Genomic DNA, 20,976 nt, shown 5'->3' with positions numbered 1-20,976 from the left:
TGTTGACTAAACATGAATAAGAAATCTTATTACCCATAAAGAGGGCAGCACAAACTACCACAAGCAGATCAATACACTTAAATCCTTGGCAGTAATCTCACTGCCAAGACAGACCTACAAATTTGTTTAGAATTACCCAGGAAGAACTGCTGTCAGCCAGCCTTGAAAAAGCTCTACAGACAACATATACATTAATGATGCTGCTGGGACATGAGCAGCAAAATTAACCATTACCATACAATTGCTGAGATGCTGGAATATTGGGAGCCTTATACAGAAATAACCTCTTGAGAATAAATAGTTAGGAACAGCATCAGATCTACATGAAAATAGAAGAGGCTTAGAGAGGCTAGTAACATAACCTTATGAGGAAAAGAGTCCATTAGAGCATAATGATAAATAAGAATATTTTCATAAGTCATTTGAGCACTAGACTAGATGACAGTGACAAACTTTTTTTCATTATTGCTTTCTGGCTCTGATGCTGCAAATGCCTTTCGGCAAATCAACTTGTACTATAATTTAAGATTACAAAGCATAAGTAACTAAAAATAACCTACTGGGAAAGTCATAAAATACAGCAGACATTAAAAAAATCCCCAAAGCTGCATTTTTTGAAAGAAATTTTAATCTGAAGATAAAAATCACTATGGTCTACAAAAAGCATGTCAGCGATTTATGTCTTGGTACAGTACTGGGATTACCTACACACAGAAAGCTGCTTTAGTGAAGGAGAGAGGCTCTTTACCTGCTCTTCAACACCTCAAGCAACTGTCTTCTGAAATAAAAGGCAAGATAGTCCTGAGTCAAAACAGAGATCATTACATTCCGCTACCATTTTATGTTCTCCAAGGATGGTCAATGTTAGAGTGCTCACTTGAGGGCTTACCAAGCATGCATAGCAATGAACTGCCTGACGATTACTAAGTATTCTCCCAAAGGTGCTTGCAAGTCTCCGCAATCAGTGATCATACACATTTCTGAAAATTATAATTGTAACAGCAGAGCACATTTATGGACCTGCTGCAGTTAAATGTGATATAAACAGGTCACATATGATTTATAAAACTACAGGTGTGGAGGCTTCCCAAAGACGCCTTTTTTACCACTTTAAACAGGACAAAAAAAGGCAAACTGTCAACTGCAAGTCCCTGATCTTGGCTTACATTCACATGCAGTCCATATCGACTGTGGCAGACGACCACTTGCTTCCATTATCTTTCCTGTCTCCGAGTAGCATGGTGAGCTATCAGGAACACTAACCAACCAACCTAATGAGCATCAGATCTTATCTGCCAAGATCAGGGTTGTTCAGCTTTGGTTGATTAGTTTCATCAGGGGGAAAGAAAAAATCCACAACGTACCAAAACCCTACGTTTGGCCTCAAATATCTGAAACAAAATGATTGTGCTCAAATGTTTTTACATCTAGAAGATTTAAAGATTCTATAGCAGCATCTTCTAATAAAGAATGGCACAGCAATGATAACAAGGCATGCTGTTACCAGCAATGCCAACTTCAACAGAGCTATGGAAAACAGGCTTTGTTCTACAGAATAAGCACATACCTCACCATGTTGTGTATTTCTTATCCCCCACTGGTGCCAGTATACCCACTGAAATGAGAGACAAGTGAAATCATAGTTTCTTTGTTTTACTGTTCAGAGTAGAAAAAAAAATATAATGTATGTTAAAAATCAATGAACTGACAGATAGAAGTTACAACAGGAGTTAAATGGAAGCAAGTTACCTTGCATCCAAAAAGCTATCTTCTCCTTTCTAGTTGATTTGCACCTTTGCTTAACTGTCAAACCACTGTCTGTACCCCCAGGAAGGGAAGAGGATGGGAGCTGAACTGTGTCCTGGGGAACTCTATGATGAAAACTGAGACTTGGGGACACCTGCTTACCAGGCAGATAAAGTACAGAGCACTGGCTTCATAAACTTCTCTGAATCATCAGTGTGGCTCAATGCAAGCTTGCTCTGATTTAAACCCTGTGTATAAATGCATGTGTAATTACAATTATCACAATCTTCGGCATTTTTGAAATAGTACACAGGAACGGGCAAAAGCTAGCTGACAATACTTACATGTATCAACACGGCTTTAGGTAAGAATGCTCTGAAATAAATACCATCCAAAGTCACTGCATGTGCTACCACTTCAATAAGCAGTTCTTGCTGTGTCATAACAGTGTCAAAACCCAAAAATTACAAAAATATCATGGCAATGTTTACAAGTGGCATGATTACTTTAAAGGTAATTATTTAGCTAGAACTCATGACTTGTATTTCCCTATGAAAGGCTCTCTACTTAACTGGATTAACACACTATTGATAGCTAAATTCCACTGCCAGAGGCTACTGTCAAGTCATCATTTCCAGAACAAACCTATAAGCTATTTCCTTTATCCTGTGTGTGACTATTACAACAAGCTCATCATGAATTTGCTCCCAAAGTGATCTGAAAAAAACTGCTGCAAAGAACATTCAAGAGATGCATGACACAGGATTACCTGTTCTAGTGAAATTAGACGGCACATCAGTCACAGGTTGGAAGGCATTTCGCAGCCAATCAAGAAATTACCATCTAATTATTTTTTTTATTTTTAAATTTAAACATGATTCGGGTTTGATGCTGTGAAAATTAACTGTTGCCTAGAACTCATCTCCCAGGCGCTTTCTAGGGAGAGCAAACTGAGCTCTGTATTCTCGGCATACGTTTCTCATTCAAATGTTTTTCAAAGCAACACTCACAGATATGTACATCCACCTTCCCACCCACGTCTGAACACACATGTGATGTCAGATCTCTGTTAATACATGCAGAAGTTAGCTACAGAGGACAGAAGTAACCTACCTCCAAATAACAGTTTTTGCACAAACATGCATTCGGGGCAATGCTACTGGAAAACACACCCTGTCCTTCACTGTTCACCTTTGTAGAGCCCTCTCTCACTCTTCCATTTCTGCAGGAGTGTAAAGTGGAGGCAGAGCAAGGAAGAACTCCTGACTCCTCCAGTTTCATGTAATCACCCAGAGCTATGTCAATACAAGCACAGGCCTTTTTTTTTGTTGTTGTTATCTCGTTCCCATTTGTAGCATCTAACTAGAATCAGAAAGAAGCAAACTTAGAAGTGGACTCATAGTTTGTTCCTACAGTGCTTTACACAAACCAGAATTGATTTTAAAGTTAGGTTTAGGAACAGAAACAACAACTACAAAAATTCCAACTGGTTCCAAACTGGGGAATTTTGAAGTCTAACATCCTTCCTCCTCTTTCAGCAACACCCTTTGTTTCCTGATGGTAATAACACTGGGTGGGAGGCAGAGCACAGCCTTAACAAAAAAGCCCCAAAAAATCATTAAGAAGGGCCAAAAGAGAATAACCAAAAAGGTTAAAGTTCACAAGGAACACCATCCAAAGTAAACATTTTCATTAAGGACAGGACAGGCTGACGTACTAGGTGCAGACAAAGGACTCAGAAAACATATTACAGTTCCCTCATTCCATACCAGTAAAAAGTACTGTACCACTGTACTCAAAGAGAGCTGCTTGGAAAATTTCATGAGACCATCTTTCCAACACAATTTACCCAATTTTCGTGGGCTTTTGCCTGCCTCAGCAACATCAGCAGCCAATGACCAGATTCCAAAGCATCGGACACACACACAATAAAATTGTCTGTTGTACCAGTGGGCAGCTCCTCATCAGGACCTCTTTATACAACAAATACAAAACCTATTTCATAAAACTTAACTGGATTGTGGAACTCAACTGCTGGATTTGGCCATGCTAGAAGTGAATGTAACAAAAAATCTACCTCTAATGGGCTACAAGACACAAAAGATCCAACCTAAGCCCAGACTGCCAGCAGCTAGGAGGATGTGCCAGGGACTATCAATATAAATGTACCTTCTTTGCTGCTTTGTATTGCTTAGGCTTTTGCTATTGCTTTGCTTCGGCTCACTATCAAAGAGTGGACACTGACTGGATCTTTGATCATTTAGAGCTGGGTGTATATTCTTCAGAAGGTTATTAGAAGCTCACGTGTGCATTCTGCAGCCCTTTGCCTCATCCCACCTTTTACTAAATGGGTTATGTTTGACATAAGAGAAATGAGATTAAGCAAAGCAAAAGTCCCCCTTTACAAAGACATTGTACTGACATCTAGGTCTACTTGAAATACATTTGTTGATTCACAGGATGTATGTCTAATAGTTCAGTTTTTAAAACGTACCAAAAACATTACACCTAAGCATGCATTTGCCAGTTGTGCAAATTTCTTAAGTCAGGTTTCACAGCATGACATAGTTTTCACACTTTGTTTAGGGAAGTCACAATGTGTGAGCCCAATGTAGAAAAAAGACTATAGCTAGTGAAAAGCCAACACTGGATATTTAGTATGACTATTAATGAAAAGCACAAAAATTAAAATATTTTCTTTCAAATCCAGCTAAAATTAAAGGTAAAGTGTCATAAAATATAAAAAGACATTGTCTTTAACCACATCACAGGTTAATACCAAGGGAAATGGGTATTAATCCCTTTTAGATAGCAGTTCTTTAGTAACACATAACAGTCCATTCAATTCAAGGGAAAAAATAAAAACAAACACCTGTAAATACAATAAACGCAATAGATTTAGGAAGGAGAAAAGAAAGGTGTTCTGACTTGCAAAAGAAAATATTTTTAGTTGCACATACAGCTTTTCCAACAACTCCCTTTTTTGCATTCCTCCCTCTTTTGCACAGTAAAATTTCTACCATGCTGTGTCTCCTCGAGCTGCCACGGAGCGTGGGAAGGGTCCAATTGCGTAAGATGTTATTAAGGCAGCAAAGCTGGCTACTTAGCTGAAGATACTTAAATACCCAAAATAATTACACAGATTAGCCAAAGACTCTCAGACCAGAGAGTTGCCTACCTACAGTGTATTAAGGAGGTGCTCAAACACACTCTCCCAAAGTGCATTCTGTGTTAGGCATCTGTGCCCCAAGGGATGATGGTATTTACCAGGAGGCAAAGTAGGACTTACCACTATTCACAGTACACCCATGTGCTTCCAAGTGATGGAAGGATTCCCCAGCCATAGAATTAATTATGGTATATCAATAATGCAAATATGCCCCCTCAAAAGAAGTTAATTTACAGGCATTAACTATTTTTAACTTCAACAGGGACTTGAACTCCTAAGGATAGCTAGCAGTACTGGTATCTCTTAAAGAAGGATGCTGCAGTTAGAGGACAGTGCCTGGCAGAAATATGCAAAGAATCCCAGGTGGCAGTCCTTCAGGTGTCAAGCACCAGAGTGTATTTTTAACAACCTGGGCTTATTTTAATTTATCAGATACTTTCTCATAGGCTCAGACCTACAGAAGTTTGGCAGAGAATAGTACATACTAGTTAAAGCAAGTAAGAAATTATTTGTTTCAAGGAAGAGTTTAAAAAAATTATCAGAAAATCCAAACTGCACACCAGGACAAAAATTAAACTCAGCAATGCACTGCTTTGAGAATACAATCCTAGAAGTAAAGGTATATACAGCTACACTTATCTTGACATGATTCCAAGCACACACTTCTCTTCCCATTCCTCAACACATTTCTGGGTGGGGACACCTTTTGCTTTGAGGGGGTTTTCTACTCTTTGTTTGTTTTGGTTGTTGGGTGGAGGACTTCTTGTTTGCATTTTTGTTTGTTAGGACAGGGAGTGTTTATGGGTGTTTTGTCTTTTTTTTTTTTTTTTTTTAAATAAAGTTCCCTGCCCTGTCTGTGCAGTTTTCTGTTCTTGCAATGGCAGTGCCAGTCATGAGAAATGAGCATTGAGCAATGAGCTGGAGAGAGAACTAAGAACACAGACTCTTGGTAAACATTAGGAAATTTCCATTTTATAGATGAGGAAGCTTTTCACACATTTCTTCACAGTTCTTTGTGCCAGATTCTGCTGAAGAAGAGAAACTGCTGTTATGCCACACAAATGTGAACACGCTAATAAACAATCACTGGACTTAATTATGCTTTGTTGTTGCTGTATTTTTTTTTAGATTTGCACTACTTCTCTCTCCAGATAAGAATGAACAACCCTCAATCTCTATTGGGCCTTCTATAACACGCAAGTGCAATGAGCATTTTATTTAGCTAGTCAAGAGCTAGGCACACTGAGTGGACTGATGAATGCTGCAAAACAGCAAAAGTAACAGGCAACTTCCTTTTCATCTTGCAATTGGAATCTTCTCTCTGCCTCGCAGCCACTGTTCCTACTGCTGATACCGGAAGAAAAATTAGGCTATATCACTATAGCATAAGAACTAAAGAATGAATCAACACAGATGATGCCATTAAGCTTCCACTAAACTACAGGATAGTTATACTTTTCAATTTGCTATTGCTCACTAGCCTGTGTACAGCCTTTCATTTTTCCTTTCACCTCAAACCCTGTAAGGCAGTCGCTTGACAAAATGTTACACTTGTCTCGCAAGAGAGAGTTCTTTCTTAAGGCACTGCCCCAGAAAAACACTAAGATTAAGATAAGGACAAAACCTGTGAGAATACCTTTATAAGCATCTAAAGCAAAGCTGAGGTCAAAGCACAGCAGCAAGGAGAAACAAGTTGTTGCATCCAACTTTATGCACGCTTGGGATACAAAACCAATGCAATTCATAAACAGCAAAGACTGGGAGCATGCATGTGTGTAATACCTGGCAGGGGATGGAGAAACAAAACCACATCACCAGATGTGGCACCCTTTCACTTCATTGGAGCAATTAGAAATTAACACACTAGCCTTCTAAAAGGTGCATGTTCTGTTGTGTAGTCTCTGGCTACCCAAATGGCATGCATTAGCCCCACTGCTGCAAAATGGCACTGGAAGCAACTCGGGGGTCTAGCCCCATATCAGCCATCCAGTGCAGGTTTCTGGTTCCTCTTCCTCACGCCCTGGCACTGCACCAGTTCCCATTTGCTTCTGTGCCAAGCACATGGACTTGGCTCACCAGGAGACTTCCTGAAGATGTCCGAGGAGCTGTTCCCTGGTTCACCCATGGGCATGGCACCAGTTGACTTCACTGCCTCCTGCCCAGGCACAGGATCACCACTGCTCCCCAGCACTCGCCCCTGTGATGACTCAGCTCCCCCAAAGCACCAGCCTGGCACCCACCACCAGAACCATGTGGAAATCCCAAACAAGCATCATGCACAAACCCAGAAAGGGCAGGTCTCCTGGGTCAGGAGGGGGAATAGCACTAATTATAAAGTCATTAGCTTTTAGGGGAAGCTTAATTCCACAAGTGAGGGAGAGGAGTTGCTGAGGTTACTGTTCCGCATTTGGTATTCCTAATTCATACAACAATGCCTTCTGTGAAATGCTTGAAGTTGCTGCAGATTATTTATCTTAGGGGAATAGGAGCAGTTAACTAAATGATGCTAGGGGTATTACCCCAGCACTATTTCATACAAGCCTGCAAGAGTCAGCCTGTGGTCGCACGTATCCTCCACACATAGAATGAAAATGCTGAAGTTTCACAAAATAACTACAAAACAGGAAACCACAACCTGTGTTATGGCCACAACCTCCCACTGAACCAGTAAATCTGCATCAAATATCAGACTGCGTTTTGGGGCTTCCCTTTTCATTTTACACTAGATACCTTTACATTAAAATAGGAACAGAAAAAGTAATTTGATATCATTTGTATACAGGCTAATAATGATAGTACAGATAGAAAAATAAAGACAAAGGTGTTTTTCATATGTAAATGCCTAGAATCACAGCCAACATAACCTCAGAAGAACCAGAAATGAAGTGAAATAAAATTAGTGCTAATTAGGTTTAGGCAATCCTGGAGTCGTTCTTTCAGGCAAGCAACTGCATGGCTACAAAATGACTATGTTAAAAGGTATGTGGCACCACTCCACAAGCTACCATCCCTGTGGGACAGTAATTCAGAGGGCACTAACGACACACTAACTACTGATTATTCTTCTGTGTAATGCCCTACAGTGGTGTAGTTTTTTTCCCTTGTTAAATACCTGACAGTCTCCTAACTTTCTGGGTAGGCTTTTAAAAGCTAAACAACTGCTGCTTACATTAAACACTATGTTACACAGGAAAGTTACACAGAGCAAGAGGACACTAGGTTCCTAAGAGGTGTTGCTCATGAAAAAACAGGTCTCTGTCAGCTCACTGAGAGAAGAGACTCATACAGTTTATCTACTGGGAAGGCAAAGACACCAGTAAAAAAAACAGCAAGAAATAAACTTCAGTATCAGTTAAGCAACTGACTTCTGTTAGTGCCTCTCTCTACAGACATAGCTCAACATCACATGGACCGCAACTTTAACTACAGAGCCTTCCCAGCTACTTTGCACACACAGGAAAGCTTTTGATTTAAGAATACTTTTAGTGGAACTTGTTGACATAATTCAAGGCTAGATGGAAACCGAAGCAGAGTCAGAAGCTGTACTGTATAATCTACAAATTATACCCTACTGTTCTACTTTCTAGGGCTTGTTACCAAAAATGCTGAGGCCGTCTGCTTCTCTTCTAAAGTTCTGGACTTTGCTCCAGTCCAAAACTGGCTGCATGTCCACACAGCACTGTGCCCAGTGTTACCGTCCCATGATGGGAATAGTGAGTACAGACACCACCCTGCAACTCCTTGTGCTACCACGAGAACCAAAGGAGCAGCTGGAGTGCTCTCCAGCCTTGCAGTCACCCCCTGATAGCGGCCAACACAGAATTTATCCATCAGGAAGTTCTCTAGAGAAGCCAAAGACCTATGGTAGAGCATCTGGATTGACCATAAGGCAAGGTTCAAATCTGATGAACTACAGCCACTTTACTGAACACAGAAATTTGGCCACATCAAAGATGCAGAACATGCTTTGAATGCACCTCAGAAACAACTCTTACGGTGAGGGAAACACTGATGAAAATTTCAAGATATTAAAAACACTCTTAAAATACATATAGACAAAGAGTCTATGTAAGGGAAAAAAACCACACTAGGTCTTGAGCTAAAACACTACTGGATGGCAAGAAGTGAAAGATTAATTATCAAGAGTGAGAAAATTAACAGCTAAAAAATGTAAATATTACTGGGGTTAGCCACTCAGCACAACGTTCAGTGCTGTGAGCGCAAAGCACACTTCTGACAGCCGACCTTTGGCAACTATCATTAAGTGCTACTAGCAATTTGTGACCTACAGCATACCCTCACTGCCCAAACCAATTTTAAAAAGGCTATTTTCCAGTTGATAAAACTCCAGTGATATGCAGTTTTAAAGCTTCAATTGTTAGTTGTGTTCTATATGTTTTTATATATACGCACAACAAATACTGATATTGTTGCTCAAGGAACAGCTCTTTTTCCAAGATTACCTCTATTTACTACACTTGAAACAGTAAAGCACGCTCCTGTTAAAGATGTAATATCTGGGGGTTTAATATTTTGAACTTAGAATTGAATGACAGCCTATAAGGGTAAGTAGCTGTAGCTCTCCAAAATACCCTATAAGGTATGCAAGATACAAAATTCAGCTACAGTTCAATTCTGAATGAAGGGAACCATGTAAGGAGCTATGTTGTGAGAGATTGCTGTGCTGGCCTGGGACAACAGAAACATCCTCAGCATTGTGAGGGTGACAAAACACTGGAAGGGGTTGCCCAGAGAGGTTGTGGAGTCTCCTTCTCTGGAGACATTCAAAACCCACCTGGACGTGTTCCTGTGTAACCTACTCTAGGTGTTCCTCCTCTAGCAGCGGGGGTCACACTGGATGACCTTTCAAGGTCCCTCCCAATCCCTAACACTCTGCAATTCACAAAGGGGGAAATGGCAACGTTTACTATAGTCCTTAGAGCCCAGAATAGAATTCCACAAACATTTGACGTTTCGCATCAAGCAAGCTTCCTGTGCAAGCAAACTACACCTCAGTTGCACAAAAAAAGGACACCAATGGCAAACTGCTCTGTTCCACTGCTTTAGCAAGGTTTAAACATGGTAGGTCCAGTGCAGCCTACACCATGAAGGCAACGGTGAAAAATTCCACAGAGCACTCGACCCAAGTTTGAGATTGGCCTTTTAGAAGGACAAGAAAATTAGTGAACCCAAATGTAGTCTGGATTTACTGTCGTTTAAGTGGGTCTTCACTAAGAATTGTCAATGCAGTTAGTTTTCTATTACTTATCAGGCTAATGGTCAGATGACACTGTTAAGACACAGGACCTGAAGTCCACTTGCAGTCATGCCATGCCATACAACAAGCTGGACAACATCACACAGATAGAAGACAACATTTTCTACTGTCCATCTTCTATGGAGGCTTAGTACTACTAGCTTGCATTTCTGCCCACTTTCTACTAGTGTGTGGGACAGAAAGCTTTGGCATTGCCCCTTCTCCCACATACTCTACACCTACACCTGCAGGGAGATTCAGAATTTTATTAAATGCTTCATAGAAATAAAAAATTTTTACTTTTCTCCTTACCAGCACAATCTTCTCTGCATAAAGACACACAAGTACTACTGGTTGAAATTCTATTATGCCTGGCCTTTAATCAGTTGTTGCTGTCCAATACCAACAAACCAAGATTTTTAAGCACAATGACACTTGTCATGTTCTCAAGGTAACATCATAGTTTAAAATGCAACTGCTTGAAAACCTTATCTGTGAAATGCTTTTGCTTTTCTTTCCCCAGCCTGTTGATCCAATTTCACTTGTTAGAAGTTATTTTTTTAAGACTCCAAACAAAAATCCCTCCAGAGTGTTAGCTAGCACTGTAAGATCAAGGACTTTCAAACATACAGTATAACATTTGACAATACGAACATCTCGGGCAACACATTTTCATACAACTTTCCAGTTTACTTATTTTTGTGTCAGTCACTTCTACCACTTTCCAATTAATTCTGAATACAAGAAAGGGTCTTGTCACTGGTTTGGATTTTTCAATCATGATAGTATTTTATTGCTGGATTTGGTCTGAACCAGCATGAGCGTTAAACATTTTAAAGATGCCCATGTATTTGCACTTGTTCAACCTTTTTGATTTTCAGACCAACTGAAGCAGTTTGCCTTCTATGGCTAATGAGATGAGCCCCAACTGTGGTACATCCTCTTCTTTTCACATGCTGTGTCAGCAGAGAAGCAGCTCAGCCAATCTTTGTGTAGTCAACCACACAGAATTCTTCCTCTATACGTCTGCTTCATCTTCTTCACTTGTGCTGGGTGCTGTGAGCTGATGCAGAAGGCAGCCTCCCCCCACAAAACAGCTCTGCTTCAAAGACAAGGATGCCAGACAGAAGAGACAGGGGCTTTGCTTTCAACCACATTGATTTAGATCTAGTTCTACCTGCTCTTGCTATGGAAACACAAAGCCATATTTTCAAAACAGGCACAGTGGGTGCAGTTAGACACAGTATTTACAAATACAGCATTGTAACTCCTACTGGTATTTTCTGCAATTGAGATATCCAATACATAGCTGCTCCCCAGCACGTTACTTATAACAAACTTAAGCCTTTCAATGCCAAAGAACTGAAATACAGGAAGAACCACACACACTCAACTGACTACCACCCTCCCTGCCACCCCCTCCCCCCCCCAAAAAAAAAAAATCTAACCTTATATTCTGCTTCTACAACCTGAATAATAAGGTATTAAAGCCCACATTATGTTGACTGGAAAATAAGATAGTTACAACTGTATTTGTTATAAAATAGCCATATAAACATGAAAATATGATGAGCTGAGATTGCTGATCCTGGAGGATACTTGTAATGGTTTTCTTTAAGTCCTGCTAATCATAGAATCATAGAAACAGAAATTTAAAATAGGAAGTCAATTAAACAATTAAACACTATGCAAGGAGTGCAAACAAAACCTTGCCAAAACCAGTAGCTTGTGCATGTGAGCAACAAAAGCTTATCTTGACATTAAGTTCTGTTTGCTCTGATATGAAAAGAAATCAGCAATCGCAACTCTGCTACTTTAAAGAGGGAGGGGGAAATGTGTTAAGTGTCCAAGTTGACTTGTAAAAGCAATTCCTTACATTATCATGACTCTTTTCTTATATATACTACTGACAGTAACCATGCTTACAAGAACAGCAGCTGACTTTGAACATGCTGACCTTGAGCAAGCAAATGACCTTAGCACCATGTACTTCTGGCTTATTTCATTGCAACAGCGACACAGCCTCACCATCTATAGTAGTCTAAAGCCTCTGGCCACCACCCCTGACTATTTTAAGATATCCCAATACACTTCAGTGATGCACAGTTCAAAGTGATAGAATAACATCTGCTAGCATGTTGAAGTGCAAGTTGTTTACAGAGGCATTTTTAGCTTGTTCCTGTGCTGCGCTTCCCTGACAAAGCTCAGAGATTTGCTTCCCATTTAAACCTCTAAACCCCCCAAAATAAAAACTAATTTAAAAACTGAACGTGAGTATTAGGGAATGTGAAGAGGGAAAACTCAAGAAATCCCACTCTAGATAAAGCTAATTTAGAAACTGAAGTATGTGACAGCAATGGGTGGACTTGAAAAAAAGAGTGGCTTCCTGATGTCAGTTTTGCACCACTTCTCTCTATGGTCATCCCTATAAAGAAAAATCTATTAAGATAGGTTTCTATTTGTATATAAGTTTTAAACTGATATTTTAAACATATGTAAGTGTGTGTTGATCTGCTACTAGGAGAAGATAGTGGACGAGTTACTCAGACACAATGTGTTACTCACCAAGTCATAGTAACCCATCCTGCCCACAGTCATAAGCTACAAAAAGAAAATGTTCAAATTTAACAAAAACACTCCAGGAAGGAACTGCCAGCCTGTGTTCCCTGGGATCTCTGGAGTGACAAGGATTACATCTAATCACATTACAAAGGTCATTGAGAAAACAAGCCTCTCCAGGAATTTACAGCCTTGAGAATGCATTCTTTCAAAATTAAAAAAACACTTTAGAACACATGAAATATGTTCCATAAACTTGAGGGAGAAAAAACAGCATAAACTCTTGGTGGTTTATTCCAAAACTAAGCACAAAGCTGAAAAAGTCATAAACAAAAAAAAACCTGTTCTGGTGCAACAGTGCTTTCTACAACCCAGCTCACAGGCAGTAATGAAGCTGCAGAGCTCAACTGCTTTCTTCTTTTTCCAAAACCCTTTAAAGCAGAGATCACACTAGATCATACTGTTTTTCTGAGCTGCAGAAGACCTATCTAGGTGAGTGAAAGCAACATTAGGACCACAGTACACAATGATTATCACTCTTCCTCGATCTTCTTGGAGCCTTTATGGGAGAGGAGGGTAAGAAGACGAGAGGGGGAAAAACCTGCTCTCGTCCAACAGGAACACATCCAACCGTGATTTTTCCATCTCTCTGAGCTCCACCACACCACCAGTGACATTTGGCATTTTGTCTGGAACAAGTCTGTTGATTAGCAACCACCCTTAGTTGGAAGGCTGGAGGGAGGATATCACTGTCTGATTCAGGAACACGTTGACTCCACTGAGCGCATCTACTCACATCACTTGCTTCTCCTGATGAGCACACTGCTGAATAACGAGGATCATATTTTACTGCTGAGCAGAAAAGCACTTCCAAGCTATGAGTGCCTCTTCATAACCAGACACCTTCCATTCTGCCAGCATCACTCAATTTGTCCATCAGTCTACCACAAGTTCAGCTGGTGCCTCATTGTGACTGGGATCAATTATATTGCTTCCCATTCTTTTCACTCCCCCAAACTAAGCAGCATCTTGCACACAGACTGCTGGATGCCACGAGGAGCATCCTTCCATCAGAAAATTGACTGCTTGTTCTTGAAAGGTAGATTTTCATCTGTACTCTAAGAGCACTACAATCTGACACAGCACAAATGAAGCAGATGTTTTCTTGGGAGGCAGCAGCCAAAAAACAGGAACTGTAACCATTAAGGCAGCTACAGAGGCAACTGGAGCAGCAACTGCTCAACGCCTTTTGAAGGCTGCACATAAGGAGCACATAGTAAAGTAGTTCAATCACTCCTACACCTCCAATGGCTACTGTTAAATCCTCAATATTAGAAGAATTTTAGGAATTACAGGGGTTTTAAGGTTTACTGAAGCCTCACTTTGAAAATTCTGTCTTTTAGGAAGATATCCGTTTTTATCATTTGAGGTTAACAGATAAAACAGATAACAGATCAACAGATAAAACTGCAGATCCTCTGAATACAATTTTACCTGCTCTGACCAACAGCTGAACAGTGCAGATAGCATTGTTGTCACTTGGATATTAGCCAACAAGTAAATCTCAACTCTTGTGCTGCATATAATTACTTTAAAAAGGGGGAATTATACACAGGTGTCAACACAAGTTTCTCTGGAAAAAACTCCTATGGGAAGAGCCACAAGAAAGAAGAGGTCTGCTGGGAAAAAAGACCTGAAGAGTTGTCTCTGAGCGCAAATGTTGAGAAGGCCATTGTTACGTGGCAACAAACAGGAAAGGAACCCAAAGCAGATGGGCAGGACTACCATGACCAGTTCAGATAACTTGACTCTTCTTGGAGGTTACTACTCCTTGGAAGCTGCCATATTGAAGCCATCCTTCTCACACCCAAATACATCCAACCTCAGGTAAAAGGCAAAGGAAAACAACTTGCAGAAGGAAATACCATGCCCTGGGATATCTTCCTGCCTCACCAGATAACCAGAAGACACCAGACTTAGAAATAAAAGTGTTTATTCCCCTCCTCCCCAGCCTGCACCATGAGATAAGGGGAAAAGAAGTTTTTGATTTTGGATGCAACACTCCTAATTTTGTGATATAGGGCACAGCTGACTATAGGGACAGTAACATACTTAGCATATCATGTCCATATATGACAAAAGCTTGATTACCTACACTGTACGTAAGGAGTTTTTCTTTTCAAAATGTATACACTGCCTAGCTATTTACCTAATTAGATCACTCATAAAAGGTCAAGAGTCTTAATGTGTGAGGCCAGCAGCAAAGACTTCAAATACCAGATCTCTCTAGCCACAGCTATTAAAATCCAGACCACCATTAAAAAAAAATGTAAGCACAGACACTGTCTTTCAGGGAAAGACTATTCATAATAACATTATGTCTTTAAAATAAATGAAAAATAATAATCTGTGGCTTAAGACAGTGCATTGTGGTTAGTCTTTATTCATATCCATACTCTAACGTCTAGCAATATATAATAATTAGGAGTTTCCGAAAGGTAATGAAATGCTAAGAAGTGTTTTTATACTCATTTAAACCAGTTTCTTACTTGTGTTTTAGCTTTGTCAAGCAAAAAAAACACAAACCAGGAATACATCACATCATCATCGGTCTCCATTTTTTTCCATCTGTACCTCCTTTTAAAATGCAATTAGTCCATTACCATTTTCTAATCTCTCCCCATTGCACTGTAATGTCCCCATAGCCATCATTATGTCACCTCTTCTTCTGCTATAGACTAAGGTAAGTCAGCCCATTATCCACTCACCCGGCTGTGTTACATTTCTCGCCTTATGTCCTAACCCTCTTACAATTATTTTTCCAATTCATTACTCATTTCCTCTTACTGATGTGAAATACTGACACAACCACTCAAAATAAACACTAACATCAGACTTCGTGGCATTCTCCATTCTCACAATAATTATTTCATGAGGGGTCCATGAATGAAGTAAAAAGATGGTGACAGGATTGGGGAAAAAGAGGGAAAAATAAACACAACCCACCAATCTTTTCTCTTTATTCACTTCTGCAAAACTTCCCTGTGGTTTCTCTTGAGCGTTTAATGGCACCTCTACAGACACCAGTGGGCACACGCTTTCCACAGAGAGAGTTCAAATCCTATTCTTGAAAATGACCATGGCAGGAGTCAGCAGTGCTGCTTCCTCTCTCCTCCCCAGGCCCGCTCCTTCCCTGCCTCACGCCAGCATGGGCACTCTCGCAGACATGGGGTGAGCGGAATGAGGAACAAGGATGGGGTTAGCATCACCCCTGGAACAGGAGAGCAGAGCACTTCAGAGCTGAGAAGCAGTATCCCAGTGTTGCAAGAACGCAGAAAGGTCGGACCAGATGATCCTTGGGGTCCTTTTCAACCTGGCATTCTGTGATTCTCTGTGTGGATGCAGCCCTGCTTCCTCTCAGCCTATGTTGTTGTTTAAGGGTATTTCAACTTAATCCTTTTCTAAGGCCCCAGATCCTAAAATAATAACTTTAAAACCAAGATGATTCCACTTAACTTTAAATTCTTGAGCCTGGTTAAGTGCTTTTGTGCACCAGAAGAGGCCAGGTTCACATCACCTTTACATAGGATATATACATGTAAGTGTCAAAGTAGTATACTGTGCCTGTCACTTGGGGAACCAAAGTCTCCTGCTCTGCCATCTCTGCCCATGCAATGATGCCCACAGGTAGGAGTTACAGGTAAAGCTCACAACAATACACACACAGGGCAGCACAGAAAGGATTTTCCTAGGCTGCACACAAGAACACAGATGGGATCATGCTAATAAAGAGGTGCTATAGGGAACAAGCATTTTCAAAACACCATTGCCAATTTGAATGTTAATTGGATTAATTGAGCTTGAAGCGTTAAAGAATCAATTTAAATTAATGTTTTATTGCTAAATAACCTAAACAAACACATGGCAGCTGCCAATTTTCTTTAAAAGATGTGTTTTACCATGTCATAGGCAAACAAGTCAAACCTGCACTATCACTCCCACCCTCTTTTAATACAAGAACCCCAAACTTTTAAGAACAGTTGTATTTCATCAGGTAGCTCCTTATCTGATTGACAAGAAGTGCAATCTTTTGCAAAATAAATTCTCTGAAGGCCCTTCTAATTCCTTTTTAATATTTTCCTCTTCAATTTTCTCTGGCATCATCTATTTTGAGACCTTTTGAATCAAATCTCTATTTCTTGATATTATTTACACTAGTCAAGTGCTTCCAAAGCAGTAAAAACAGGCTTTGAGAAACTACATGCCAAGCTATACAAAGTTAATTTGAATCACTCGACCAGTAGAAAGCCATGCATCCATGAGGAAATCCAGCATGCTAAAAACTTATTCAGAAGTGAACTTTCTGCTGAAAACGATTGTGCTGTATAGTATCTCTTCTTTAAAATCAGTTTCAAACTTCTCAAGCAATTTTTCACTTAAATGCAACACCAAAACTACTCAGTAGGTCCTAGCCTTTTTTTTTTTTTCCCCTTTTGGATATCCTTTTTACTTTCAAAAAGAAAAAAAAAGGCTGCCTTAAATGTTGTTTTATAGAAGGATTATAAAACTATACAAAATAAAAGCATATGACCTTTGCTTAACAGCCTGAGTATTTACAAGGCACTGAAGTACAAATTAGTAACTAGGGGATTTTAGGTGCACATTAATGTGTGTCCATATGAATATCATTCAGCATCACTGAGCCAAGACAAGCATATACACCCATGAGTTTAGTTTTAGAGGAGAGGGGTAGAAAAGTGATTTGAATGTATATCTACAACAACTCCCTCTTACACCTCAGTACATGCAGTGCAATACCAGTATCTGGATATGGCACACAAGGTGCCAAGGAGTTGCACATTGATCTTGCCAGCACACAGACCTGCTCCATGTGCAAAGTAGAATCCACTGAAGTAAATGACAGCTAAAATGCATATGTAGGCAACTGAATAAGCACAATAACACTATGCCTAATAGAAAAAAAACAGATGAGAGCAAAGTACTAGAAGACCACCCAGCCTGGTCTCTCCCTGTCAATTCTTGGGGAGGCAAGGAAGAGAAATGGCGATAATCCACAATAATCTGCATTTGCTTCAATAAATAAAAAAGCCAAACTATGTAAGGAAGTATTCTAAGACCTCACATCTTGGGTAGCTACTGAACTACAAATTTGTACAGAACAGCTGATGTTAAGACATTCGCACTTGTCTAGAACCTCACAAAACTCACATTGCCTTTTCATGACTTGCACAACATGAAAGGCCTGATGATACAGTATCTTGAGTAGTATACAGCTACAACACCAAAATTAACTCTCACATTATTTAATTTCTTCTCTCCTGCATATTTTTTTATAATGTGGCTATGCATCAATCCATATGGTTTCCTGATTTAGTTTTCTGGTGACAAACTTTAAAACCTTTAGCTGCAATTTGTAATTAAGTAATGGGGAAATGCAGATGAGATAAAAATGGATAAGAATATTTCATAGGAGCACGGTATATTAAATGTTCTTGTTTACAAGCTGCAGTCAAATACTAGATTCTTTTGGCATGAACTCCAATCACTAATTTCATCAAACCTAGAACTGCAGTGCACAAGTATTCACTTCCAACATGAATAGCTGCATTTTATTACATGTTTTAATATTTTCTTCAAACGACTCATTCTCCTAGTTTATTTGTTTGTTACTGAATTTGCAGAGACAAGCAACATCCAGGATAAACTGTTGCCCATGCTGCAAAGCAGAACTGGAAAAGGTCTTCAATCCTGCAAGTTCATCTTGAGGAAAACAAAGGTCCTCAAATGCTAAATACTAAAAGCTTTGAATTGTCTCACAGATTGGGTAACCATATAAAGAAAAGATTAAAAAACAACACCAGAAATACATCTCCATTTTTCGGGCCAATGCAGAATGCAACCATGTACTAAAATCACTTTCAAATCACAGTATCACCTTAAGCATTAAAGTATCCTAACACTAACTGCAGAAATTTACTGAAGTCCATAGCTGCTGAAGGCACACAATTAGAATTGACTTTCTAAGAACTAGGCAAAATATTTACTAGTGCTGCAGTAAAACAGAGGCATTTACATAATCTTTGGCATCAGGATATAAAAATATGGCAGTTCTAGTACACTGTCCAGCTGCTTACAGGAGAAAAAAAAAAAAAACAAAACCACAAAACAAGTTAGGAAGGCAGAAAAGGCATCCTAATCAACCAAGTGAGCACTATTTTTTGTTTCTATTTTGCTTTTAAAAAGCCTCATCAGAGGCTTCAACAGTAAGTGATGACTTCAGAGTACAACGCAAACCATACTTCTAGGAAAAAAAATGCTATAAAAGCATTCAAAACAACTATTCACATGTAAAATAGTATCCAACCACTTCATCTCAATATGGCCTTCATTCTTAGACAGTTCTTACATTCTCCAATTATCTAGAAGAGTAATTAAGTCATTAAGTAATTAATAAATGGTAAAATTTGTTCCATTACAAGTTACAAAGTAAAAGACACCTACCTGTAATACCGAGATTGTAAATAGGTTGAACAAATAGTCTTTGATACATGGCTGGCAGACCCAAAATCTATTACTTTAACCCGGTAAGGCTGCCGAACAGGATCCACCAACATAATGTTCTCTGGTTTGAGGTCAGCATGGATTAAACCCAGACTTTTTAGTTTTTTCAGTGCAGTGGCCACCTGTTGCAGAATAGGCCGTATTACTTTCAGTTGCAGAGGGCTGAATTTGTTTTGTTTCAGGAAGTCATACAAATTCTGTTCCAGCATCTCAAAAACAAGACAAGTATGGTTACGATGCTGAAAGCATTCGTAGGCTCTCACAAAGTTAAATTCATCAGCATTTTCAGTACTCAGTCTCGCTAATATGCTCACTTCTATTTGTCCTTGGCGTGCATATGAAGGATGATTCTTCAAGATTTTGATTGCCACAATCTCATTTGTCCCCCTTTTCCAGCACTTCACTACTTGTCCAAAGGTCCCTCGCCCAAGGAAATCAAGAACCTCGTAAGTGTTTTTCACGGAGCACAATACCTCATGCTGTACTAACTGGTAATCTCCATCTCCACTTGTACCACTTTGTTTTGAAGTTGCAGCTGTTGTCACAACTGTCATTGGGTTTCCTACGTTGGTTTGTAACATTGCAGGCAGGATGGACAGGTCATCAACAATCTGCATTGTGCCGTTTTGATTATCCAACTCTTCACTCTTACGCTTCAATCCACATCGCTGGGATCCTTCCACAATATCTGATTGGCTTCCTTGGGCCCCAGTCTGCGGTGCCTCTAACTGAGCTTGCTGCGCCCGCGCCGCTAATGCTTTTGTAGCACCTGCAGTATTTTTTAAAGCAACAGCATTTGACTGCAACAAAAAGTTCTGTCCTCGAGGTCTGTCAAATGGGTTTTTAGTCTGAAAGTACGTACTAACCCTGTGGGGAGAAATTCCAAAGTTTTTACCATTCACATAGATTTGCGGGTAGGTTCTTTCGTGGTACACACAACTGCTTGGTTCTAGTTTGAGTTTCTTCACACTACAAAAGGCACTTGACTGGGTTTGATAAACATATGGTGGATAAACCAAGACTTGTGAGGCCATACCTACAGAAGAAGAGAAAAAGAAAAGGTGAGTGAGAATCAATCCTGCATCCACATTCTTGAGCTCTGCAGCAGCTTTCTCTTCTAGAAGAATCAGGACACTGGTAGATTTTCAAAATGAACCAGTCTAAAGCCATTGTGTATTTAGTTTTAGGTCCAATAGCAAGGCCTTCATGCCTTACCAGAGCTTACACTTCAGCACATGAGGTTACAGCATTAAGTGCTTTCGCTGGTTACACAGGACAGGTCTGAGCTAGTCTGCAGCAGGCTATTACTCATTTTTCAAGTAACAGAACTACTTCTGTGCTATTAAAAATTTGCTTTCATTTGAAAATCCACAGTATATCTATGTACAAAAGTATCCTGGTGTTCAGTAACCTAAGTCAAACGTTTAGCAGGGATGGTGTAAAGTAACTTACATGCTCTGAATTGTGAGCCAAGGCTACCTCGTTGGACGAGTATGCAACCTACTCATTGTAAGCACCGTTGGGCTTCTAAGAACAAACTGCCAAAGCTCAAAGAATTTAACCGTAATGAAAGTGAAAGTGGTTGAGTCATGTGATGAGGCCCAAAATACCTTAGAGGCATGTTCACAGAACTAAATGCAGCTTTCTGGGTAAATGACACAAC

At 39.8% G+C, this 20,976-nt stretch overlaps 1 protein-coding gene across 1 annotated transcript in view; it reads right to left on the bottom strand.

Annotated features, from left to right (window-relative positions):
• HIPK3 (homeodomain interacting protein kinase 3) overlaps positions 1–20,347 on the bottom strand; it is a 49,519-nt gene extending 29,172 nt beyond the window's left edge. Inside the window, exon 1 of the mRNA XM_054390292.1 lies at positions 19,254–20,347. Within this exon, the coding sequence (XP_054246267.1) occupies positions 19,254–20,347 (1,094 nt within the window). The remainder of the gene's footprint in view (positions 1–19,253) is intronic.
• Between the last annotated feature and the right edge of the window lie 629 nt (positions 20,348–20,976).

The sequence above is a fragment of the Indicator indicator genome, chromosome 21 (genome assembly GCF_027791375.1).
Source record: "Indicator indicator isolate 239-I01 chromosome 21, UM_Iind_1.1, whole genome shotgun sequence".
NCBI classification, from domain to species: Eukaryota; Metazoa; Chordata; class Aves; order Piciformes; family Indicatoridae; genus Indicator; species Indicator indicator.
The sequence above is the reverse complement of the archived record's forward strand: the minus strand, read 5'-3'. Positions and strand labels throughout refer to the sequence as shown.